The sequence below is a fragment of the Furipterus horrens genome, unplaced genomic scaffold (genome assembly GCF_987537825.1).
Source record: "Furipterus horrens unplaced genomic scaffold, mFurHor1.1.pri manual_scaffold_5, whole genome shotgun sequence".
NCBI lineage: Eukaryota > Metazoa > Chordata > Mammalia > Chiroptera > Furipteridae > Furipterus > Furipterus horrens.
The window spans coordinates 143,934,047-143,961,422 of NW_028327175.1; the positions used below are offsets into that span (position 1 = coordinate 143,934,047).

A 27,376-nucleotide genomic window follows, 5' to 3' on the forward strand; every position below is an offset into this window, starting at 1 on the left:
TTCTGATAACACTCCGAATGATCTCCATATCTATGATTCTGTCCTGGTTCTGGTTGTTTGCTTAGTTTGTTTTTTAGATTCATTTGTTGATGACTGTGAATTTGTTGCCATTTTAATGTTAATAGTTTTGATCTTCTTCTTTTTCTTAAGTAAGTCTCTTTAACATTTCACATAATAATGGCTTGGTGATGATGAACTCTTTTAGCTTTACCTTATCTGGGAAGCACTTCATCTACCCTTCTATTCTAAATGGTAGCTTTGCTGGATAGAGTAATATAGGTTGTAGGTCCTTACTTTTCATCAGATTGAATACTTCTAGCCAGTCCCTTCTTGCCTGTAAAGTTTTTTTTTGAGAAATCAGCTGATAGTCTTATGGGAACTTTTTTGTAGGTAACTCTCTGCCTTTCTCTTGCTACTCTTAAGATTCTCTCTTTATCTTTAACCTCTGGCATTTTAATTATGATGTATCTTGGTGTGTTCCTCTTTTGGTCTAGCTTGTTTGGGACTCTGTGCTTCCTGAACTTCCTATGTTTATTTCCTTAACCAAATTAGGAAATTTTACTTTCACTATTTTTTTCAAATATGTTTTCAATTTTTTTGCTCTTCCTCTTCTCCTTTTGGCATCCCTATGATTTGGATGGTACATTTGGAGATGTCCCGAGGCTCCTTATACTATCCTCTATTTTTGAATTCTTTTTCTTCTTGCAGTTCTCGTTGAATGCTTATTTCTTCCTTATGTTCCAAATTGCTGATTTGAATCTTGGTGTCATCATTCCCTGTGGATTTTTCTTTGTTTCACATAATGTAACCTTCATTTCTTCCTGGGTCATTTTTATGCTTCTGCCATACTGAATGAGTTCTTTGAGCATCCTGGTAACCATTGTTTTCAACTCTGTATCTGATAGGTTGGTTATCTCCATTTCATTTAGTTCTTTTTCTTTTTTCTTTCTTTTTTGTTCTTTCATTTAGGCCATATTTCTTTGTCTCCTCAATTTGGCAGTCTCCCTGTGTTTGTTTCTATGTATTAGATAGAGCTGCTTTGACTTCCAGTCTTAGTAGCGTGGCCTATTATAGGAAAGGCACCAGTAAACTGTGTGGGGTGGGACCGTAGGTAATTGCCAGGGTGGGGCAACCTGCTTTACCACTTTGTGGTTTTGTGTAGGGGGAGGGCTTAGGGAAGGGATAATGCTGCTGCCTGGCTGCTGGAGGCTTGCCTGGTACTCACCCTCTTTCCTGTTGCTTCACTTGCTCCCCATATGTGACTGGTGTCCTTCCAGCTATTGCCCTCGTGCTGAATCCCAAAGTGGGTGGTCTGCATAAGTCCTAAATCCATGCGTGCCTTTTAAGAGGACTCTCTTGAGAATCTGGCAGTTTCTTCCACCATCTTGCCCCCACTGCTTTTTATATCCAGAAGTTACGGGGATTTATTTTCTTAGCACTGGGACCCTGGGCTATGTGATCTGGTCTGCGACTGGGATCCTTCACTTCCATTTTTATCCATGTGGTGGATAAAAATCCCTCCTGATTTTTATCCACCACATGTAAATGTGGTACTGCCTTTTCTGCCATCTCTCCCTGACACACTGGGTCTTCATGCCTCTCGGCCTGTCTCCCCCATCTCTGTATCCTCTGCTTCCCATCTGGATGAATGTGGCTTCTTTAAGTCCTTGGTTGTCAATCTTCCAAACAGCCCAATTTTTTGACAGTTTTGGGTGTTATTTGTTTTGATGTCTGATTATGATTTATTCTGTAGTTGTGTGAGGAAGTGAAGCCTGTTTACCTACACCTCCATCTTGACTGGAAGTCTAGTTACTTTTCTTACAGCTACAGTTTAACTGATGTTAAATTAGTACAAACTAAAAACTAATTTTATCCTCTCAGGAACACTTTTTGTTTTTGTTTTCCTCTCTTTATGTTTTAATTTTCATGTGTATTATATTTACATGTATTGAAAACCACAACAGATGATATTTTGCTATCCACTTTAAATAGTAACATGTATTTTCAAGAATATAGTCTTTTACATTTACCACATATTTACTACTTTTATTGCTCTTCTTCATCTTAGACTTATCTATATAGTCATATTTCCTTTTAGCTTGAAGAATGTCAGTTCTTTAGGAGCAAGTCTACTAGTCACCAAATCTCCCAACTGTCCTTCACTTGAGCATATTTTTATTTTGCCTCATTCCTGAATGATATACTCTCTGGATATAGAATTCTTAGTTGATAGTATTTTTTTTTTTTCTTTAAAGATATTGTTCCATCATCTGGTGGTTTCTGATTAGAAATCCATGTGTTTTTAAATCTTTAGCTTCTTTCAAGTTTATTTTTTCATTTTTGGTTTTCAGCAATTTGACTATGACGTGTCTTTTTATTTTTAGTGACATAATTTTGACATATATGCAAATTTAAGGTGTATAATGTGATGCTTGATAGATGTATATATGGTGTAATGATTACCACAATAAGGTTAAACATTTCTATTTTCTCATATCATTACCTTATCATTGCGATAACATTTAAGATCTAGTCTCATAATAACTTCCAAATATTTAAGTATATTTGTAATTAGTCATGGTGCTTTATGTTAGATTCCCTGAAAACTCATTTATCTTATAGCTGGAAGTTTGTACTATTTGAACAAAAATTTCCCATTCCCCTCACACCCCAGTGTCAGACAACCATCATTTTACTCTCATTTCTATAAGTTTTGCTTTTATGAATTCCACATATAATTAAGAACATACAGTATTTGTCTTTCTCTAACAATTTTCCTTCTTCCTTTCCAATTTGGATGACTTATATCTTTTTCTTGCCTAATTGCTCTGGATAGGACTTTCTATTTTTAATTGGGGGGAAGGGGATACTATTAGACAGGAGGACACTCTGCCATTAGTTGGTTCTTGTTTATTATCCATTCAATCACTCTATACCTTTTGTATGAAGAATTTATTTCCATTTAAAGTAATTATTTATAAGTAAGGACTTACTAATGTCATCTTATTAATAATTTTCTGGTTGTTTTGTAGTTCCCTTGTTCCTTTCTTTCTCCTTTGCTCTCTTCCTTTGTGATATTATGATTTCTAATAGTGCTTTAATTCCTTTATCTTTTGTGTATCTACTGTGGGTATTTGGTATTTGGTTATCATGAGGCTTACATAAAACATCTTATATTTTAATCTGATAATTTAACTTCAATAACATAAAAAAACTACCCTTTTATCTTCTCTCCCTGTTTTTTTACATTTTAATGTCATAATTTATATATTTTTAATATTGTGTACCCTTTAACAAATTATTGTACCCTTAGTTATTTTTAATGTTCTTGCCTCTTAACTTTTATGTCAGAGTTAGATGTACAAACCACCATTACAATATTAGAGTATTCTTAATTTGACTATGTACTTACCTTTCCAGTGAGTTTTATACTTTCATATCTCTTATGTACTAAAAGCATTCTTGCATTTCAGCGTGAAGAACTTCATTTAGCCTTTAATGTCCAATAATTTTTGTAGGCTTTCTTAGCTCTTTTTATTCCTTTTTGCCCTCTGAATAGATAATGTAAAATGACTTGTCTTTGAGCTCACAGATTCTGCTTGATCAAATCTGCTGTTAATGCTCTCTATTGTGTTGTTCATTTCATTCATTGTGTGCTTAAACTCCAGAATTTTTATTTAGTTCTTTTTAAAAATAATTTGTCTCTCTGTTAAACTTCTCATTTTGTTCATAAATTATTTTCCCTGTTTTTTTTTTTTTTCAAGTTGTCTGTGTTTTCTTGTAGCTTGCTGAGCTTTTTAAAAACAATTATCTTGAATTCTTTGGAAAATTGTAGATCTCCACCTCTTTGGAGGTGGTTATTGGGAAATTATTATGTTCCCTTGTAGGTGTCATGTTTCCTTAATTTTTGTTGTTCTTGTAGACTTGTGTTTTGTCTCTGCATTTGTTGGAGCAGTTAGCTCTTCCAGACTTTACAGACTGATTCTGGCAGGAAAAGACCTTTGCCTGTGGGTGGGTGCACAAACACTGGCGGGGTCAGCTGTTTCAGTTTGAGCTCCAGTGTATGCGATGTTAGTGGCATAATCTCCATGTAGCTCTGTCAGCTGAGGTCAGTATTGATGAAGATTGCACGGGTCCTCACAGGCCAAGTTTATGAGTGTCTGCAACTGCCATGAATGCTGCTGGGAACTCCTTGTTTCTTTTTCTCCCATGAGGGATGCTATGGCCAAGGGTATCTCTCTTGGTGCTAGGTTTGGCTTGCAGGTACCCTCACAGTGGTGGTGGCACTGATGTCTGACGCTTGGGCACCCATGGAGTAATGATAGACCTGAGATCTGCAGCCAGAGCAGCTCCAGGATCCAGGGCACTGGCTTGCCATCCGTAATAGTAGTTCTGTGCCTTAGGTGTGTACACATGTGGAACAGCCAAGGAGCTAGGGACTGCAGCACATGCATTTGCAGAGGACAGTGGCTCTGAGGTCCAGGATAATGAATAGCCCACTGTGGTGGTGCGGTGGTGGCTCCAGTGTCTGAGATGCAGGTACATGTAGAGTAGTGGCAGATTTGGGGTCTGAAGCACAGGCACAAACAGCGAGGTCAGTGTTGGGGTCGGAAACATGATGTGCATGGAGCAGCCAGGGCTCTGGAGCCAGGGGTGTGTGTGGAGTTTGGGGTGGGGGCTGACAGCCTTGGTCCCAGGGCAGTGCAACAGCAGTTCCTCATGAGGGAGGCCCAGCAGCATCTCTCCCCCTTGGGGGTCCATGATGGTAATGGCCATTGGTTACTTCAATCGTAAAAGCTGCTAGTGTCCTCTGGGGCACAGGCTGCTAGGGTCTGTGCTGAAGAACACAGCAGGGTCCTCTGCTGTGAAAAATGCTGGGAGTCTGTTGTGACCCTCAGCAGCAAGAATTGCTGGGGTCCTCCACAGAGCAGGGCTCTGCGCTCCATGATGGCATTTGCCGTGTGGCTGATACTGATAGTGTCGGCCCTTCTTTGTTCCTAGCTCTCTCGAGATGTCCTAGCTGTGCTAATCTCTCCAACGATTTTTTCTATGTGGTTATTCTGGTGTTTTTCTCCACTGCATTGCTGTAGGTTCTTAACTGAACTCTCGAGCCCATCCCAAGGCTATTTTCATCCGTGGATAGCTGTCTAATTGTTGTCTTTTTGTGGGTGGGGAGACAAAGGCCAGTATTTTCTACTCTTGCATCTTGCTGTTGTCACTCCTCTCCTTTATTAGTATGGGCATTTAAAGCTATAATTTCCCTTTGAGCACTGTTTTATGGCATCCCATAAGGTTTTGCTATATTGTCTTCATTTGTATTCATCTGAAAGTATTGGAAGTACTGTTTATGTTTTCTTTTGATTTATTCCTCAATTATTAGCTATTTATGATTATGTTGTTTAATTTCCACATATTTGTGAGTTCCCCAAATCTTCTTCTCTCATTTATTTCTAATTTCATTACACTGTAGTTAGAAAACATACTTTGTGTTACTTCTCTGCTTTAAAACTTACTGAGCATTGTTTTATGGCCAGCATATGGTCTGTCCTCGGTAATGTTTCATATGCACTTAAAAGAATGTATATTCTGTTGTTGGATACAGTTATCTGTAGGTATTTGCTAGGTCTAGTTGGCTTCTAGTGTTGTGCAAATTTTCTACTTCCCTATTGATTTTCTAACTAGTTGTTCCATCTGCTACTGTCAAGGGATTATTGAAGTTCCAACTGTTATTGATTCTCCTTTTATTTCTGTCAGTTTTGATTTATGTACTTTGGATGCTCTTTTATTAGGTCCACATATGTTTATAATTGTCATATTTCCTGATGGATTATAGATTCTAAGCTTATAGGTTTTGTAGTAAACATAACTTTCCCCTATATTATGGACTTTAGGCTAGGGTTTTTTTTTTTTTTTTTTTTTCCAGTGATTGTGTGTGTGTGTGTAAATAATTAAGTAGGGAGTCAAGAGAGGCTCTTTCAGGGACCACGAGCCAAAATAACTGGTACTTAAAGTTGGAGGTGTCATTTTTAGTTTTCAAAATGGAAAAATCTACAGTTAATTATATCATATTGTTTTTATTTGAAATACGAAAGAGGAAGAGCAATAGAAACAAAACTTTAAAAATGTTGAGGATATTGAGTAAAATATATTCTTTTATTCTATCAACCATACTAAAGATCTAATTAAGTAACATCTCTTATTTTAGGATACATAGGAAATTTTACTTCTTCTATTTTTCAGACTGTTTGGAATAATTAAATATCAACCTTAAGAAAATCTCTGAAACTTCTAAAAGCATTGTACAATATTTGTTAAGATGATGACATTTTCCAGAGGGTTGAAATCATATTAATTAAAGTATTCCTAATAGGGACAACAGTAACGGATCCGTTTTGGGAAACTATCCGTAATCAGATCTTGGGCAAGCCATCTGATGAAATCAAAGAGTGTCATAAACCAAAGCCAGTCCTTGTTCACACTGGAGAGGTAAACCATTTTTGTTATTACAGTGAAATTAGTATGTTGCTTTTTAAAATTTGTAAATTGTTGGATATGAATGATAATCTCTACTGGCATGTGAGGTCTTACTCAGATATTCCCACATCAAAATTTTTAATATCAAAATTATACATGCTATGAGTGTAAAAAATAAGAGGTATGATTATTAAATATTTTAATTTTGAATTTTTGATAAATAATGGAAACAATTGGAACACTGAAAAAGGAAGGATATGAATAACATTTATCTTATTTAAGATTAATTTATGTTACTCCCAGGATAGGAGTTCACACAGAATTCTCTGCAGAGAACATCTCAGTGCAGATAAAAAGGAGTATGTTCCTGTCTCAATTTTCCCCACAATTCAAGCAATGTTATTAACTAAAGCAATATCCTTTTAATACTCACCTGGAAGATGGATTTTCACATTCTAAGTGTCAAAATGTGATGCCAGTGTTTATTCTATGAACTATTGATGTAGAAAAAAAATTTAAATAGAGGGTTTTTTCCACCTAATATTCAATTAAAATTCTTCATGAAGAAGAAAGAGAGGAAAGGAAAGGAATAGAGAGGAAGATTCTACACTAATTTGAATGTGGAAAAGTATAGATTCTCTTGGAGAAAACTTGGAAAGTAAGGCAAGACTAGGTAAATGAAAATTTAAAGTGCTGTTAGAGTAAAAAGAGAAATTATCAAGTGAGGCTATTCCAAATGATGAAATTATTTATTTATTCTGTATAAGTAGAGTCACCACAATACTCTAGTAGAATCCTTGGTTATCTGTTACACATTGTGATTCCACCATGACAAATCCACCAAAAACTTCATTGATGAGAAAATAAGTCTAGGTTAATGGGGCATTGACATTTGACATTCACATGTTATTACTAGGTAGAATATTTGATGTTACATCATGAGTTAGAAACAAAATCTATGATGCTAGGATATGACACCAAAAACAACTGGGAACATTTAAAATCTTTAATAAAGAAATTTCTCTGATCATCACATATCTCTTGATCATAGAAAGAATAGTATTCCTAACAGTGTTCATGTTTTGGGTTCTTAGCTGTCAAAACCTCATCCCTGGCATCCAGATATTGTTGATGTTCAGATGATTACTCTTGGGTCCTTGGCAATAATTGCCGCCCCTGGGGAGTTTACGTAAGTTTTTATTTTTTACTTTGTAGCTAAAAATGTAATTATTGGGTATGTGTTTCTGTTGGAATCCCTTATCATGGGCAGATGATTCTGTACTGACATCTTTGTAGCTCACTGTACTGTATTTGGCAACAATGACGAATATTCCCACCCTCCTTTTGTGGGACCTCTGAAGGATAAATCTCTCTATGCTTGTTCCTAGTGTGTAACTTGAAGCAAACCTAAAACCGTGAAAACTTATTTCAAATCAAAATGATGTAATGAATTATAATATAAGTAGAAAGACTTGAAATAATATTAAAATATAGGTTCTGAAAACAACCAGTTTAGGTTTTAGAAGCATGAGAGAATGTTTTAAATAGACCCTTTATGTAGTCTTTCCTTTCTTATTAAGAAATGATTTTACATCTTTCCTATTGCTTAGGCCCTAAATCTTGGAGTTATTCCTGAATTCTCTCCTTTTCAATTTCTCCCACTTGCTATTCTTCAGCAAATTCTGTTATGTTCTACTTGATACTTTCTATTAGTTCCCCAATGTCCCAAGTCCCTTCTGGTCTAAGCCACCATTATTTCTCCCCGTCTCGTCTTCTTGCTTCCTCCCTTACTTCTCTATAGTATTTTATGAATACCACAGCTGGAGGAATCCCTTTAAAACACAAGTTAAGTTGTGCCCTGCCCAAATACCTCTACTGGTTTCCCATCTCACCCTAGGTAAATCCTCAAACCCTTATAATATTCTACAGGGCCCTTTGGTGGTCTGATTTCATATGACTCTCCCCATTCCCTTCCCTGCTTCAGCCACTTTGGCTTCACTGCAGTTCCCAGACTCACCAAGCATGCTCGTGTGTTAGCGCTTTTGAACTTCTGCCCGAAACACTTAGTCACCCAGTAATCCCCATGGCCAACTCTTTTATTCCTTCAGTTCTCTGCTCAGATCTCTAACAGAGATCCCAGTCCTCTTTATACTAAATAATATTGTCTTTACCCAGCACTGCTTCCACCACCACGAGCACATCTCTACAGCATCAGCGTTGGCAGCAGCACCACCACCCGCAGCACAGTGACCACATCATTCCCTTCCGTCTTTTACCTTACCTTATATTCTTCGTAGCACTCATCGTCATCTCACTTCTTGATTTGCTTATTGACCATCTTCTTTCCCTAGAATGTTAGGTTCATACTGCTGAACCCTTAACATTTAGAAGTGGCCCTGGTATATGGTAGGTACTCAGAGTTTTATGAAGGTTTAAATGAATGAATGTCAGTTCTTTGAAGGCAGGAATAGCACAATCTCTATTTGCCTTAGCTCTTGACATAGAACGTAACCAATATTTTTTGCTGAATCAATGCACGGGAAGTGATGATTTTGATCTTTTGCTAGTGTATTCATCAATTCTTTTTCCCTCCTTCAAATTATCTGCTTTCATTTAGAGTTGGTTTTGAAGATAAGACAATCAGGAAAAAAAAAAAAAAAAAAAAACACTCAACTTTAGCTTTGCTTTGTCATTGTGTTCCTATATACTTTACAATTGTGTGATGAGCCAGGGTAACTTTTAGGCTTTTTCTACAAGTCAGCGTACTTTGCATACATTTGAAATAGGAAAACACTTAGAAAATTCTGTTTTCTTTACTTAGGACCATGTCTGGACGAAGGCTTCGGGAGGCAGTTAAAGCTGTAAGTTAAAAATTAAATAACATCTATACATTTATATTTGGTGAAGAGAAAAACATTTCCTGTCCCTATGATCTATTATCTTTTAAATTAACCTTTGCTAAATGACTAGAGTTTTATACTTCTAAAAAATAATGGTTAGAGGCAAACGTGAAATATTGGTGGTATAAGAACAAATTCAAAAACATAAATAAGGGAACTATAGTCAGATTAAAATATTTTATTGGTATTCATGTATTAATTAAAAATTAATAATACCTAAGTATCTTAATATCTTATAGTTTTATCTAAATAAAATCTAACACATCTTAGAATTATGTATTTTATTTATAATTTTAATTTTCTTTATATTCAGGAAGTATTGTAAATGGTTCTAAAATGACATAAACAACAAATATATTATTGCTTGGATCTAGATATAACTATTGTCCTTAGCTAGTAACCTTCCATTATACTTTTTAGGAAATTAATAAAATATCTTAATTTAGTAATAAGATTCTACATCTGTAAATGCAATCATTAAGATGTTTATAGATCCATTGCCTTGTCTAGCTATAGTGCAGAGTTACTTTTATCAAGGGCTCTTTGATACTTCTGCATTCCCAGGCAGTTCTGATCATTAGGAAGAATATTGTTAAGAGAGACATCTTACACCAATGATTCATATCAATGATTGTATGTTAAATATAACTGAGATTATAATATACTTTAAGATGAAGAGTAATTTTACTGGGCTTTACCTCTCCCCCTTCTCAGGAGTTTGCAACGTATGGGAGGCAGAATATGACCGTTGTTATTTCGGGTCTATGTAATGTATATACACATTACATTACCACCTATGAAGAATATCAGGTAAAGTAAAAATTTTTTAGCATTTAAGTGAAATATACTCTAGGACTATTGTATCACATGCAGGATTTATTTCTAGACTTACTTAATCATGTTTTTGAGAGAGAATTTTGTCTTAGGACAAATAAGAGAATGATAAGCCAGAGGTCATATTCGTAGTTCCAGGTTTACCATTTACAAGTTCAGATTAGAAATTTAGTCTCACTGACTTTCACTTTTCCTTAAATAAGTTATTTTGTCAGGAGCACTGGATTGTGGCATACAATATTCCTAACTCCAACCATGACGCGTCTGGTGACTTAAGCTTCTGTAGAACCTGGGAAAATCCCCTGATAACTACTATTTATTGAATGCACTAGCTAAAACCTTGCAAATGTGATCTTAACTCTCACAATAAACCCTGAAGCAGGGTACTGTTATATCCATGGTATAGATTAAGAAACAGAGTCTTAGAGAATTTAGAGGAGGCTGCTGGCAGGTAGTGTTTCTTTGTTTACAAATAGTGCAGAAAGTAGCCCAGATACTTTTTAACAATAGAAGTTAAACCATGAGAGCAGTTTAGAGTCACACAATTAATGCTTTGTAATACAGTAGTCCCTCTCTATTTCGCAGTTCACTTATTGTGGCCTCACTGTGTTGCGGGATTTTTAAAAAATATTATATTTAATTATTTATCGAGGATTTTTCGTTATATCACGGGATTTTGTGGTACTGTATATGTATGTTGTTAAAGTTACGTATGTTTAAGAGTGTAGAATAAATGTAAGGTTCTGACTTCATGGGGGGTCTAGAACATAATACCCATAATAAGTGAGGGAATACTGTATATCTGCAGTCTATACCCTCACATATAGTTTACCCCTTGGCAAATGTTCAGTGATACCAGAAGTAAAATCTGCTCTGTGCTCTCTGTTGACTGTTAAAAGTCACTGCCTCCTAGGAAACCCTGTTGAGTCAAGGTAGACTTGGATAGAAATAATTTTTTATTTATTCATTTTAAATTTATCTATAACTATTATTTAGCATTTGCTCCAATTATGAATATATAGGTGACAAATGACAATATTAGCAGTATCTGTAACTTCATCACCAGTAGGAACCACAGATATTTTTCATATCACACAGAACTATTTCAGATATGGAAATATCTTTTACTCTCATCACTATTTAAAAAATATAGTAGTTGTTAAATCTGCAACTAGATCTTGTTATTCAGTAAAGCACAAATATTACTCTATCACAAAATTGGTTTATTATTGTTTGATTAATGTATTTTAATTTAATCAGTTTTTTTGGTCAACTCATGCATTATATTGTATGTATTTAGAAATATTAATCTGAAAGGGATTCATAGGCCTCGACAGATAACAAAGATGATAATGGCACAGATAAGGTTAGGAACCCCTACAAACTCATCTCTGGTTCAGACACATGCTCCTGCAAGTATTAATATTAATCAGTTAATGTGTTCATTCACTCAACAGATATATGTTGAAACATACAGTACTAGCCAAAATCTGGGGACAACAATGAATGAGAATCTGCCCCCGTCCTCAAGATCACTAGAATTTATACTCTTGTGAAAGGGATGCTCAAGGTAGTTTGAAAAAATAGGAAGAGCACCAATCTAGACTAAGTATTTGAGCACAGGGACTGGCAGATTTTGGGGAAGATGTAACATCTGAGTTCTTAAGAATGAGTAAGGGCTAAGTAGGCAAATACAAGTTAGGGAAGGTGTTTTATATTGAAGGTGCTACATAGGCAAAGGTCCAGAGGGGCAGACCTAATATATGTCAGCAGCCATAATTAGTTGAGTTTCATGGAATAAGCATGATGAATGTAGTGAGATGTGCTAGAGTGAAAGGCAGGGGTTAGTTGAAGAGTTTTATGCTATGCTACAGAGCTTTGACTCAATGAGGAAGGTCTTGGGAAACGAGTAGGATTCAATGAAAGGAATTCTCTGATCAAATTTGTGATTCAGAAAGGTCATTAGGATGGCAGTACAGAAAATGAATTTGAAGGGCAAGCGTGGAGACAGAACTGATTAAGAAGCTGTAGTTATGACTGAGGTGAGAGGTAAGGGCTTGACCAAGGTAAAAGTAGGAGAGACAGAGGAAAACTGGAGAATTCAAGAAATTTGAAGGAACCATGACTTGCAGACTCACAGGATGTAGGAAGAGGGGGAGAGAGGGACCTGAGACTGCCAGCTGATCCTGGCATGGGAGACTGGAAGGATGGCATTCACTGAAATGAAGAACGTTGCAGAGAAAGCTGGTGAATTTGGAGTGATGAGTCCCATTTTAGATTTGATGAATTTCAGGTTTGGTTCTATGTCATAGTTCTATGATAGGTTAAATCCTCCCCCACCCCACCTGATAGTACCATTCCCACCCAATTTATCCAGGAGTTACTAAGACTGTCTTTTTTTATCATTCTTTTCTCCTGCTGTACTCCTCCTTGGGGGAAGCATTTGTATTACAAGTACTTAAAATAGACCTAAGCTCAGGAGCTAGCGCCTGCTTTCAGATTAAATGGACTCACTGTCCAAATGGCATAAGACAGGAGAACCCACTGCCTTTAATACATAGTTGATGGGAGCCATGTACTTCAGCTGATAAATGAAAATGCCCACCTCCCTTTGTCATAATTAATATTAAATTATGCCAGTTTGAATTGCGTGAGATGTCCAAGCACGACTCCTCACCTAAGGTGTGACACTTCTGTAAGTGCATTGACATGTGCAGACCGATGTACAACATGACCCTGCCTTCCCTGCAGGTTCAGCGGTATGAGGCAGCATCTACAATTTATGGACCACACACTCTGTCTGCTTACATCCAGCTCTTCAGCGTCCTTGCTAAGGCCATTGCTACGGTAATCAAACATTGTACGCATGTGCATCTTAGGGCTGGGGAGATACAGAGGGGAGATACAGAGGGGAGCAAGAGAAAGCCTTAGCTGTGAGTGTTTAGTTTTTAAAAAATGTTTATATTAAAAAAATGGCTATGAGGTATTCCTAAAAATGAAACAGTACATTTAGATTGAGTAAGTGCCTTTTGGTGGTGGTAGCTTTTTTCATATGTATTATCTCCTGTTATACTCACAATCATTATGGGACCTATGGAGGTGTAACTCTTGCCCCAGTTTTCAGATGTGCAAATAGGTTCAGAGATGATAAGTGATCAGGCTTATTATAACTAGAACCCTGAGTGGGACTAGCATTCTCTAATCCTGGCCAGCTTCCTTCCAGTCACTTCAAGAGTTGAGTAGGTCATCAAGTCTGAGATGCGCATTTTCCTTGTTATTACATCTCTGAAATTGGGATGCATCTCCCAATCAGAGGCGTGTTACAGTTATAATTGGTAGCATAATTTTACTTTCCTGGTGGTTCAAAAATAATAATGGTTGTTATAGTCAGTAAAAGCTTAGATTTGTTGAAGCTCAACAGGACATGAGGATACACATATGCGTTATATCTGCCTAAAATTTATATTCTTAATCCGCTTTACCTAAAGGAACTCTACTTATGAAAATCTTTTCTTTGAAAACAGTTGTTTATGAAGCTGTATGCTGTTGTCAGATTATTAGTCAATAAGGAGGATAAAGAGTTAAAATAATAAACCAACCATTGTGTAATATCACATAAGCCCCAATAAGGCTCTGAAACTATTATGGCATAGGAAAAATAATAAATGCTTTTCAAAAAAAGAGCTTGGATATATTAAACTGAAACAAAAGAAATTGCTGTTTCTATGGGTCAAACAGTTGAATATTGGCAATTTCATATGCATCCACCCACCTAACAAGTTGCTTATTGTGTGTTTGAAGTTTCAATACAAGGTATTAGGATATAATTTAATTGTTTCATCATAATGTTCTTAATTTTAGCTTTGGTACTTTTTTCAAAGTAGAACTATTTGGTTTTTCATCATAGAAGCTATAAATATTTGTAGAATATTCAGATTATACATAAAAGTATAAATTTATAACCCATCCCTAGAGAGAACCACTGTTTAACTGTCATTGCAATTATAACTCTTCCCATGGAAATATATTCTTCAAATTTTATAGTGATATTTAGGAATAAAAATATGAATCATTTTGTGGAAATGCATTTCACAGTCAATTTTGTAGTTATGTATTTAAGACTAACTATGTGATCTTAAAATAACTACCGAGTACCTCCAAGCCTCTATTCTCATTTGTAAAATGGAAATGGTAATATATTACACACCTATTGTAAAGATGAACCACTTAAAGTGATTATGAAAGTACATTAAATACGTATGAAGGGCTATTTAAATTTGAGGTTAGCATTTTGATGACATTATCGAAGGTGGCAAATTTTGTGGAAAACATAGATTAAACCAGTCAAGATATAGACTGGCCTTAACCTTTAAGTTAAAAATATATTTATTATATTATTTAATCATCACATGGAAGGATTTAGGAAAAAAAACTTGGCACTGATTCTAGGTAAAAGAGTCTCAACACTTTTTTTTTAAATTAAAAGAATGATTACAGTGTCACGTTATGAAGGCTTATCATGTGTTAGGCTCCTTTTCAAAGTCACACATTTAAAAATTGGTTGTCCTAGTACCTAAAGCTGCATAGCATGCTTCCAAACTTATGCTTTGACCATTGAACTATACTGCCCAGGGAAGTGAAAGTGTTGCTTATGACCAAAACTTTCTTCTAGGGACACAAGTTTAAATTATGCACATCTAGGCTCACATTTTAGCAACCTCCTGCTCACATTTTGTTAAAGCTGTTAGCTCTTGGAATGAGAGGAAAGGGGGGGTGGTAGATTCTTTTACTGAAGGCATTTCTGGGGATGGGGGACTTGGGAAAGGGTCTTTGCCTCTACGTGGTGACTTCCTTAAGCAAATGTTCTCTGTTCTAGGACACAGTAGCCAATCTGAGCAGAGGTCCAGAGCCTCCATTTTTCAAACAACTGATAATTCCATTAATTCCTAATATTGCGGATAAAGCACCAATAGGCAAGAATTTTGGGGATGTCCTGGAGCCATTGAATCCTCAGTACAGAGTGGTAAGATTCACAAAGAGATCTTGGAATGCTTCAGAGAAGCCTGTGTTTGTGGATAGGCAGGGAGAGGTGGGGGATGGGGATGTTGTTAATGGCAACACCTGCCTCTAATGATGCCATAGATCATCAGCTGTTAGCAACAATAATTTTGGTAATTGTTCTTATCTCTGCAAAGGCTCTATAAACATGATAATGGGGAAATAATTATTTTCAGGAGGTATTATGTAAAATTGAATTTCTAAAATCCCAATTATTCTTTTTCTTCTTAAATGGATGGTTATGAAATCATTCTTTAGAGCTCAGAAAAGTTGTCTCTTAAATCAAAAATAGTAAAAGTGCATAGAAATGAATCAGGATTTGTACCACTATTATTTTATATTAACTGTCCTTCAACTTATATATAATGTCCTTCAAGTTTGCTAAATTATATTTTAGTTCTAATAGATTTGGAGGAGGGGAGTGGCATTCTTATTCTATGTATAATATCATGTTATCTGGGAATAAAAACAGGTTTAATTACTGCTTTTTGGATTTCTTTTCTGGATAGCTTTTATTCTTTTCCTCTTATTGCACTAGCTAGAATTTCCAAAAATAACATCGAATAAAAGTTGTAACACTGGACATTCTTGTCTTTTTTATAATCCTCAGATTAGGAAAAGTATTCAGTCATTTAAGCATAATTTTTGTTTTTTAGTATCCCTTCTAATCCTGGTTTGTTGAGAATTTTGTGAGGAACAGGTGTTAAATTTTTTTCAGATGCTTTTCTGTGTCTACTGAGATGATCATGTGGTTTTTGCTCTCCATTATATAAATATGGTACATTACATTAGTTGACTTTCAGATATTAAATAAACACTTGTTAGTAATGGTATATAATCATTTTTATATGTTGTTGAATTTGGTTTGGTAGTATTTTGCTAGAAAGTTTTGCACTCATACCCATGAGGAATATTTGCCGACTTTTCATATGCTATCTTTGTCAGGGTCCCACTGGTCTTAAGGAGTGAGTGAGGAAGTGTTCCCTCCTGGTCTTCTGCAGATGTGTGCAGAAGACTGGTATCATTTCTCCTTTAAATATTTGATGAGATTTAGCAGCAAGGCCATATGGACCTAGGCTCCTCTGTATGACAAAATTTTAAATTGCTAATTCATTTCCTATAGTTGGTTTAGGCCTATTCAGATTTTCTGTTGTCTATAGATATCTGTATTTTTCTAAGAATTTTGGTGCAGAGATCAAATATATAGTGTCTTATTGTCTCTCAGATCTAAAATATGCATCTTAACTAATTACAAAGTACTTCAGTATAATAACTTAATTCCAAAAAATATAATAAGATTGGTCTAATATATCTTCTTTTCTTTTCCCATCCTTTGTGATATTATCACATATATTATACTTATATATAAATGCAAAATACAGTGTTATAATCTTTGTTTTATATAATCTTATGCCTTTTAAGGAAGCTAAGAGAAGCTGTGGAAAATTATTTTCATGTAATATTACTTATTTACCCACATATTGACCAGTTCTAATGTTCTCTATTTGAAGAATTTGAATTAAGATGTAGCATCATTTCCTTCAGTCTGGAGGATGTACTTTAGTATTTTTTTTAATGACAGTTTGCTAACAGAAATTCTTTCAGCCTTTTTTTTTAAAATCTGGAATGACTTTATTTAATTTTCTTTATCTTTGACGAATAGTTTGGTTGCCTTCTTAGTTGAGAAATGTTTTTCTTTTATCACTTTGAATATGTTATCCTATTGTTTTTTGTTCTTCACTCTCTAATGAGAGGCCAATTGTTAATCTTATTATAGTATCCCTCCCTGAAAGTAATGAATCATTTTCCTTTTGCTACTTTCAAGATTTTTCTTTTTGTCTATGTCTGCAGCAAGTTTGATACAATGTATCTAAATGTGAAATCCTCTGTTATTATCCTACTTGGGATTTGTCCTGTTCTTGGATCTGTCAGATCTGGGAAGTTTTCAGCGATTATTTCTTCAAAATTTTTTTGTGCTTTTATCTCTTTTCTGTAATTCCAGGGCTTCTGTTCTGTGAATTTCAGTTTGGTTAATGTTCTTCCACATGTTTCTGAGGCTCTGTTAATTTTCCTTTAATCTTATTTTCTCTGTATTCTTCAGATAGGCTAATTTATATTGATACATTCTAGTTCACATATCTTTTCTTCTGTCATCTCACATTTGATACTAAGCTCATATACTGACTTTTCATTTCATTGTTGTGATTTTCAACTCCAAAATTTCCAATTTTTTAAAATTACTTATCTTCATTGAGGTTCTTTATTTGTTAAGTCATTATCATCATACTTTCCTTTAATTCTTTAAACGTGATTTATATTAGTTCTTAGAACATTTTATAACAGCTGCTCTAAAGTCTTTACTAATACAACATCTGGGTCACAGAGAGGCGGTTTCAATTTTTGCTTTTTTTCTCTTAGTATGGCCACTACTTTCTTGTAAGTACATCTCATAATATTTTGTTGAATACTAGATATTTTCTGATATATTGTGGCAACTCTAGTTTTACCTCCCAATTATAGAATTATTGCCTTGTTTGATTGCTCATTTAAAACTTGACTAAATTAGTGAAGTCTATCTCTCTTGCAATGTGTGGTTGCTGCTATCTTTGCTTAGTTTTTTTTTTTTTTCCAATTCTTTGTTTTACTTTTAAGTCTAGTTCTCACGGTGTTGAGCCTATGATTACATCACTTAATGTTCAGCCAGGTGTGGGTTAGAGTTTGTGCTTAGATACCTCAGGGAATAAGAATTTCAATCTCTGCTGATAGATTTATGTGGGCTGGTGTGTGTATTTAAACTTCAGACTATTTCCCAGTTTTCCACAGCTTTTAATTTCCACTGGGCTCTTATGTTTCCTATGTACCTATACAAAGACTCCACTGGCCCGGATGTGTGGGTAATTTTGGGCCCACTCTGGTCTTCTGTGTTAATGCTCATAGACTCTGGTCAATTCAGGATAGGAGGAGAGTTTACTAAGAACACTATGGTTATCGTACCGCCCCCAAACACTAGTCCACCAGTCTAGCCATTAACCCTCAGTGTTTGTCTTTCACTGAGGTCACAAGTTTAAGTGACTATGTTCCATATCAAGTGAGCTCCTTCTGGCAGCAGAGGAAAGCTGTTGATTTCATGGCCTTCCCCACTGTGGTTGAATTATAGTGCCAAGAGGATGGGAGCACTCTGTTAAGAAAACCAAAGACTTGTGCTCTTCTTTCCTTAACACATTGCATACTGGGGTATTTAAATGCCTTTTAGAAATGACGAGAATTCTCGCTACCCGTACACAATGTGTTAAGTTTAGTAATTTTAAAGAATAAACATGTTTCAGTTTTTGGTTGATATCAGAAATGCCAAGATGGTTATTTTTGACACTTTTGTCTACATATATAGTTGCTTTTTTGGGGAGAGGACATATTGTCACTCTGTCATGCCAGAAGTGCCTGTATCCCTTCCTTCTGAACTGGCATTTTGTATCTGTAGTGGGGTTGTTTCTTACTTTTCAGATGATGAGTAAACAGAGAATTGTGAATGTAGAAAAAAATCAAGGAGAAAAATACTTCTAAGGATTAGAATAATTCGGCTAACCAGATACCAGATTTAAAGTTTATTTTAAAATAAACCATAATACTGACTGAAGGGCTGACTGCTCTTATAAATGATATATTGATTTTTTTCAGGAAAGTCTAATTGATGTTAACTGTTGGTAAGGCTGGCTAACTTGGTAATCTCACTGGTGAAAATGGTGATAAAATAAATTGATGACAATAATTCAGAGAGTTAATAGTAAAGTCAATAATTGAGCAACACATCATTTTTGTTCAGATGGTCAACACTGATTCTGAATCCATGGAAAGTGTTTATTAAAGTGTTTTTAATGTGAACTAGGTCTTGGGGGGTGAGTATGAGTTCACTGTGCCCATCAAGACATACTCTGGGGTGTATAGGTGGTGGATGGGTTAAGGTAGAAAAGTGGGTGGAAACTTACCTGTAAAAAGTCTTGTGTACCATGGTAAGCGATGGGAGCATATTTATTTGTTTGTTATTTTAAAAATACCTTTATTGGTGTATAAGGTAGGATAACTACACATCCTGTCACTCCATCTTGTATCTTACATGTACAAATGTAATTATAAGTCATCCATGGAAAAAGTTTTTACTGCTCTTATTAAATTCAGTTCATCTCCTAAATGTGTGTGGGAGGAAGGTATATGAAAATATCGAAGGCTGAAGAAGACATTTTAATGTGCTGTCATGAATATGAGCTATAGCTCTGCGTCTTCATTGATATCTGAGTCCACCAGAAGAAAATTCATTGGCAAAAATTCTGGAGTAACTTGCTGGCCAAATATACCTGTGTCCATTGTTGCAAGGTTATTGCATCTAATATTCTCAGAAGATAACTCACTTGATTAACAGAATAAAATATATACAGGTATCCCAAATCCTAGAATATTTCATAAATAATGACCCAAAGATGAGCACAGCAAAAAATACTTTTAGTAGAACTTATAAAATAAATTTTTATTTTCAGGGAGACGTTGCTGAAGTTACATTTGTAGGTGCTAACCCAAAGAATTCAGCAGAAAACCGGGTAAGCATCGGCGATTCTGTTTACACATTTAAATTCATCTTTTAGCCTTTCATTCACTTGACTATCCTTTTAGAGGTCAACAACAGGAAGGCAAAATGTTCCAACTTGCTTTTCATCTGAACAGTTAATGTGGAATTGAATTTGGAAAAAGTAGCACACAGGAAACATTTAACTGGCTCTACTTACATATAATACAATGCATAGGGAACTGCATTGTCTCTTGAGAAGATGGAAATATGAATAAAATCCTGTTTATGTATTCCAATTAAGAAGCGCTACTAAATTTGCTAAAATAATCAAAGGGCCGAGAGGGAGTGTCTTTGGCTCCTCTCCTCCTGCACTGCTATATGGCCCTACCTCTGCTCTTGCGGAGTGATCAGGAAGCCCTGAGTGGGCACTCTCCTGGCTGGGAGCTCTGATCCATATGCTTTACTTTATCTTGCAGTGACTGTTTCCCTACTCGTTGCTACTGGCCCTATTAGGATAGTTATTTATTAATCTTGAAAAATGACATGTCTAACATTAAAAACACATAATAGAGAAATGCTTAAAATAGAATACAAAAGAGGCCCTCAATTCATAAACCTTTTTAGAGGTAATCACGGTTAATTGTTTATTACATATCACTTTATGCTTCTTTTGTTTTATCATATATGTATGTTAAAGTGTGTGTGTGTGTGTATATATATATATAACCCTGGCTGGTTTGGCTCAGTGGATTGAGCGTCGGCCTGCGAGCTAAGTGTCGCTGGTTCGATCTTCCAGTCAGGGCACATCAGAGAAGGAAAACTCTGATTCCAAAAAACCTCCGCTGCCTTGCGGCATACCTCTTCAGGGGAAAGGCTAAGGGAGTAAACCCCGACAGAAAATCCGGAGCCGGAGTCCCTAAGGCGGTTTGACGTTGTAGTCAACACCGGCAACTCCTGTGGCGCACCTGAAGCCAAGCTGTATCGACTCCGTCTTTCCCTTGGATCCTTCAGCTGTGAAGAGAGGGGGGGTCTGCTGCATGGGCAACAGCAGACCCTCCATATCACCCTGCCCAGGCTCTGTAGCTTCAGCTTCACTGGAGAGGACACTCCAGCGTCATCGCAAGATGTCGATTCAACACGGGAGGAGAGAGATACCGTGTCACTCCCGAGTCAGACTGCACAACCATTCTCGGTGGTGCAGATAGACTCTTAAGAAGCTACACCATCGTCTCTCGAGACGGACGGCTGCCGACGACGATATATATATATATAATATCTGTTAATAAAATGAAGTGATTTTACTCTTCTGCAGCTCCTTTACAATGTTATTATAAGTACACAAGCAATAACCAGACACATTCTAGTTATAAAAATTCAAAGACTAAAGACATATAGAAGAAAAAGTGTATATGAAAGTGATTTCAAGGTCCGATTTTTTTTTATGAGGCTAAGGATACATTCACTCTATTGATAAGTCATTCTTCCCAGGGCCCACTGTCACACCCCAAAATATCTTTCTTCCAAATGAGACTTTCTACTACTGTTCACTAAAATATTATTATTGCTGTTGATAACAATTGGAACAATATGATGTTGTCAAAAGGGCATTGGGGAAAAATGTTGTACTGCTTGGATAATTAACATGTTCCTGTTTGAAATAACTTCTCTAGGCATTCAAGTTGTGCCAGAATATTTACATGTTTATAGCATTATTTTTTCTGAGGATAGTCAAGTGTTGTAGTAAAACTATAAGATTAGCTGTTATTTGATATCCTTAGAGTGAAGAAATATTAATACTCTCATTATCATTGCCATGGAGAAGCAGAAGAAAAAATTCTTAAAGCACTATAGTGAGAATAAAATTAATTTCTAAAAAGGCTCTGTGACTTGGCAGAAAACAAGTTCCCATACCTTTATTAGTAATAATCATCACATCCTCACCACTATTTATTGAATTCTTACTATTCGAAGGTACTAGGCTAAGTGCTTTACATACATCATCACATGAATCTAATATAATATTTACTACTATCCAGTGAGTTACATTTTACCATCCCAATTTTACTGAGGCCTAGAGAGATTAAGTAACTTGCATTAACCAATTGTGTATCTAGAAGAGATTAAGGTTGGGAGGTGGGAAAAGGATAGTCCTATAATTTAGATATGCAGTGGCCTAGACTTGTTCTCTGATCTGTACTCTAGACTTAGAGACTAGGGTCCACTCTATTTTCTACCCCATCTGAAAGCCCCCAATGTTGCTCTGCTCTGAATGGCCAGAAGTATCTCTCTTTACAAGTCACCATGGTTATGAAAACTTCTTTATTGAATATAATCCATCATTTCAGTAACTAGAAAAGAGTTTGAAATAATTCCCTGGCCCAACTGTAATTAAGTGATCCATTTAGGTATAATGGGCTGTGAAGGATAAAGGTGAATTAGACAACTTGTGCCCTTAAGGGCCACAATATAAAGATTTCTGTGGAAAAATGGAGATCTATGGCCTTTATATCTTTTAATTTGTTATATTATTCAAATCTGTGCTTTATTTAAAGCTGAATTCTTGGCCTGAACCAAATTATTATAGCAATTATCCAATGGGAAAATAAAACTTGCTTATGATGAGCTTTCTAGAAATCCATGATAAGATATAAGAATTTCTTTAGCACCCCAGGACAAAGAGGATTTATGCATTATTTTCAATTTATTTGCTTGGAGAGGTATATTTACTAATAATGCATATGCCTGGACATGGAAAAATGAGGAGACTTTCCCATTTTTCCTCTTAAATTGTGAGGTGACTAGAGAAATTCTTGGAATATAGATCAATACACATGTCATGAAAAGGTTTGACTTATGCCTTTTTTAAATCTCAAGTTTTATTTTGTCTCTTCTCTGCCCTAATTTCCCAAATTTGCTATCGTCTCTGAAATTACGCTTTATTCAATTTTCTAAAAAAATCATGGATTTTAATAGACTGAATAAATTAACATTCTGAAGACGTTGAATAGAATATTCAGAGGAATACCTAAGAATTTGGGTGACATTCTGTTACATTTTTACTCAAAGTATTGGTAGGTTAGGACAAAGTCAACAAGGGATGTATTCATAGAAACATTGCTTCTGTGACTATTAAGTGTCTGATCAGTTATATTAATTGCCTTTCAGACCCATCAGACTTTTCTTACTGTAGAAAAATACATGAATTCTTCAACAGCATGGCAGGCAGTGCACAATGATGCCTCCTGGGAGACTCGGTGAGCATGTCTATTGAATATTTTGTCTTTCAAGCCTTGAAAACTGTTGGTTAGTAATGTAGGGAAGACAGATTGGGGTGACTGGTTCAATACATGATATTAACGATATCAAGTTCCCAGCTGTCTGGCCATGTTTAGTTGATTTATTAGACTTCATTTTGACTCTATTTTTCTACAAAACTGTGGTGTGTGCTTCTGTGAGATTAGGCACTAATGAGGTTATGGCCTCCATTCTTATAAACATCTGTTAATTTTTTTTTCCATGGTCAAAGGCATTACTCCTAAAAGCTGTCTAGCCTTCTTGCAAATTGGTTGAAAGCAGTGCTGGTGAAGGCAATGAGATAGCTCTATAGAGCCTGACATTCCTCCTGGAAAAATAATGAGTCTGTACCCACCATGTATTGTGTGTTTCTATGTGGTTAATGATTCTTCATTTGAATTACTAAAACACAAGAGCCTGAGTGTTTAAGTCTTACTGACTAAAGAGAGAAAGAAAGAAATATGCTCATGGAATTTCTTCACAGGGACATATTGCTATGGCTTTTGTTACCAAATACAGTGCCTGAGCTGAATAGATGTTTTGAAGATTTAAAAATGTGTCTAAAATAAAATGTTTCTGTTCTCAGTTTTACAAATTTCACCACAGGACAGTGGCATGGCAGTGGGGAAATTTTGGGCAATTTGTTTCTAATTCAGATCACCTCAAACTAAGTGATTATTTGCATGTTGGTTTGGTTCACATGGTTAACTGAAAACAGAGATTTGACTATGTTGTGGCTCATTCAATAGACATACATAAACTTGGTCATACTTTTTACTCTGATCTTTAGGACTCCAGGTTCTAGGTGACTTGAAAACAAGTAATAAATAAATATTTATTGTTAACATAGGTTATACAGATAGTTTAAAAAAGGTGATATATTTTCAAAAGCCCAAGCTCAGAATAACAGTCAACACTAAGATTATGTATAACTCTGCTTCATTCAGCAGCAGCAGTACCATCCACTATTTATTGAGAGCACAGGGCTTATTACTGAGGAACGCAGAATGTTGAGCACACCCCTTATGCTCAGGGGATTTACTCTCTACATAGCTGAGGATATCAGTTAGCCCATTGTATCTCGCTGCACCCAGAGAAGTATTTGAACTCTGTGTCATGGTCTGTAAGGACCAATGTATCTGACTCCATCTGTTTCTATTGCCTCAACCACAGTTCCACAGTTTTCTATTCCCTAATTCTACTGACCTGCATTCTGTCCCTTGGATGTACCAAGTTTGCTCCTGCTTCAGATACTTTGCACTCTGTCTTCCTCTGCCTAAAATGTTCTTCCCTTAAACATGTGTGGGTTCAGTTTAAATGATATCTCCTTAGAGATACCTCTGCCTTACTTTCTTCATTTCATATATCATTTTAAAAATCATTTGTGGTTTACTTGCTTATTGCCTTTCTTCTATCACTGATAAAACAGAAACTTTGGACCACGTCTATCTTGCTCCATGAAACTTTGGACCGTGTCTGTTTTGTTCCATGGAACTTTGTACCATGTCTATCTTGCTCATTAGTGTATCCTCAGAATAGAGTCTAGCACACAGATGAATCTAGATGTGAAAAGCAGTGTCAGTTGAAGCACAAGACAACAAAGGCCAAAAGGATGGTATAGCAGTTCTAAAGCAGGAGACATCTATGTTTGGAATATCAGGGAAGGCTTCCTGGGATGGACAGAGTTTAGGTAGGTAGAAAGGTGGATCAAGCAAAGGTATTTCTACAATTAGTTGCTCCTTAAATGCCCCCCGTCAGAAAGTGTTTATCTCTGGTTTGTTCATTGCTATACTCTGAATATCTAGACTAGTGCCTTGCTTATGGTAGGCACTCCTTGAATATTCATTTAATGAGTAATCATATAATTTGTAACCACACATTTTGTAAGAGTAAAATTGGGTTTGTTTGTTTGTTTCCTACCAACAGTTTCTATTGGCACAAGGGATTACTGGGTCATAGCAATGCAACGATACAATGGCATATTCCAGATACTGCCGAGCCTGGAATCTACAGAATAAGATACTTTGGACACATTCGGAAGCAAGAGTTTCTCAAGCCCGCTGTCATAGTTTCATTTGAAAGCACTTCCTCCGCTTTTGAAGTTGTAACTACTTAGTGAAAAGTTGACACAACATTTAAAGGATAGTTTTGCTCTGTATAAATTACATAACTGATTCATATGAATGTAAACTATTATGATGACTCTATAGTTGTCCCAGTTTGAAGTTTACTGCTAATGGAACAGAGGTGTATTGCAGGTGTGTGTGCACGCACGCACGTGTGTGTGTGATGTGTGTGTCCCGTTACCTTACTCTAGAAGTTCTGTACCTCATGGTCTACAGCATGATTTCCCTTGGGAACTTGTGACTGTTTAAAGCAATAGTTCCCCCAACATAAAACCTCTGAAATGTTAATAAGAGTGGTTGAAGATGTGTGAACAAAGTTTAAACTATTTATTTATAAAATTATTGAATGTTAGCACTGGAAAAGTTTAAAGAGATCATCTAGTATGAGCCTTCATTTTGCAGGTGGGAAAAATGAAATTTTACAAATTTAAGATTAGCATGAAGCTACAGGACATTTCCTCCAGTCATATTTAAAAATATTATATAAACATTGACCATAAATATATAAGCCCAATTAAACAAAGTAGCATGAAAAAGAAGCATGCCAGTTTTTCTATATCAAGCATTAGCCTTTCAAAGCAGTCACTCTGAAGTTGATATGCCCAATGCAGATTTGTTGTTGACGCTCATATCATTTCTGGAATTGCCTTCAGGGCCCACTTACAGAAAGTGAGACGTGATATTTTGATCATGCCTTGTGTTTCCCTAAGTGCCCTTATCCCACTAAGTTGTGTCTCTTATTCCCAAGACTTGTTCTCAGTGATTTTTGACTCTTTCCATGAATTAAATTTACCACAGAGCTCTACTATTAGTGTAGGTATTAAAATAAAAGTGATATTGACTTGGAAGGGAGTCCTCAAAGGGGAGGCTTTAAATTCACTTATTTTTTTATTGCTTGCTAACTCACTCACTTGTGGACCCATTCAGTCATAAAATATTCAAGACTTACTTGCGTACTAAGAATTGTACAAATGTCTGGTACAGTGATAGTCAGTGAGCTCATGTTTGGGATGCATGTGTAAGTGTCAAAAGGTAACTTTTTTTGAAGGAGAAATTAATTCAATACACAGATTCTGGGGAGGCATTTAAAAATCAGTAATCTTCAAGTTACATCTTGTATATCATCTGTGTCAGCTGCTCTAATTTTGGAGGAAAGAGGCTCCACATAATTTGGAAAAAGCTGTTTTAAAGTTATTTTAAGGCATTAAGAAATATTCAGCCTAATGTCCCAATGAAAGAGCTATGACAATATAACAGTGATTGTTTGACAGTATTAATTGCATTTAAAATTATCCAAGTTAACTAGGAACTCCTAGGCTGTAAAATACACTTCCCCAAACCAGGCCATGCTTTTGTATGTGTGCAAAAAATTCAGTGGTTTAGGGAAAAGTCAACCTTTATTTCAAAAACAAACTTTAAAGTTTGAAAATAGTAATAATGTTAATAATGATAATATTAATATCCATGTATGTAAGATTTGAACATGCATTAGAATGAACCTGGAACACTTTGTTGAATCAATACTCTGCATACAGATAGCAGAGTGACTGGAGCATAAAAGAACACCATAAAGAGGCTGATCTGATCCATTAGTGTCAAAACATAGATTCAGTCTGTGTCTGTAGCTGCTGCTCATTGGAGCCAAATCATGTGGAGAAAACTCCTGAAACTGGTGGAGAACATGGGAAAAAGGAGTTAGATTGGTGGGAGAATTCTTTTGGAGATTTTGTTTCTCATGTCAAAGTGTCTGTGTTTTACTTGTACTCTGTTTACTCTAGTTTTAAGGATGCTGTGACTTCTTTGAAAAGTACTGTATGACCCCTTTATATTTTTCAATGAATGTTATATAAATTATCAATATTCATAGAATGTTTAATAAAAAATTACACTTGGGAAAGTATCTTCTAATGAGAAGTGATGGAGACAAATGAACAGTTTTTTTTTCTTTTTAAAAGGTGGAACAAATGGTGATAGATTCCATGTAAATCAGGTTGGAAAGTGATATAAATGCCTTTTGTAAGTTAACCACCCAGAAACCAGGGAACCACTTCATCAGTTCTGTCCTTCCCTCCAAAGATTTACTACTGGAAAAATACATATGGTTGACATTTGTTACTACTAGGGCAACTGAG

At 35.8% G+C, this 27,376-nt stretch overlaps 1 protein-coding gene across 1 annotated transcript in view; it reads left to right on the forward strand.

Moving 5' to 3' along the window:
- Nucleotides 1-27,144, forward strand: part of ASAH2 (N-acylsphingosine amidohydrolase 2) — a 69,696-nt gene extending 42,552 nt beyond the window's left edge. The window contains exons 13-21 of the mRNA XM_090278038.1: nucleotides 6,371-6,486; nucleotides 7,569-7,663; nucleotides 9,296-9,335; nucleotides 10,089-10,184; nucleotides 12,960-13,055; nucleotides 15,085-15,231; nucleotides 19,796-19,855; nucleotides 22,990-23,078; nucleotides 25,045-27,144. Of these exons, the coding sequence (XP_090134164.1) occupies nucleotides 6,371-6,486; nucleotides 7,569-7,663; nucleotides 9,296-9,335; nucleotides 10,089-10,184; nucleotides 12,960-13,055; nucleotides 15,085-15,231; nucleotides 19,796-19,855; nucleotides 22,990-23,078; nucleotides 25,045-25,234 (929 nt within the window). The 3' untranslated portion in view covers nucleotides 25,235-27,144. The remainder of the gene's footprint in view (nucleotides 1-6,370; nucleotides 6,487-7,568; nucleotides 7,664-9,295; nucleotides 9,336-10,088; nucleotides 10,185-12,959; nucleotides 13,056-15,084; nucleotides 15,232-19,795; nucleotides 19,856-22,989; nucleotides 23,079-25,044) is intronic.
- Nucleotides 27,145-27,376: the final 232 nt, after the last annotated feature.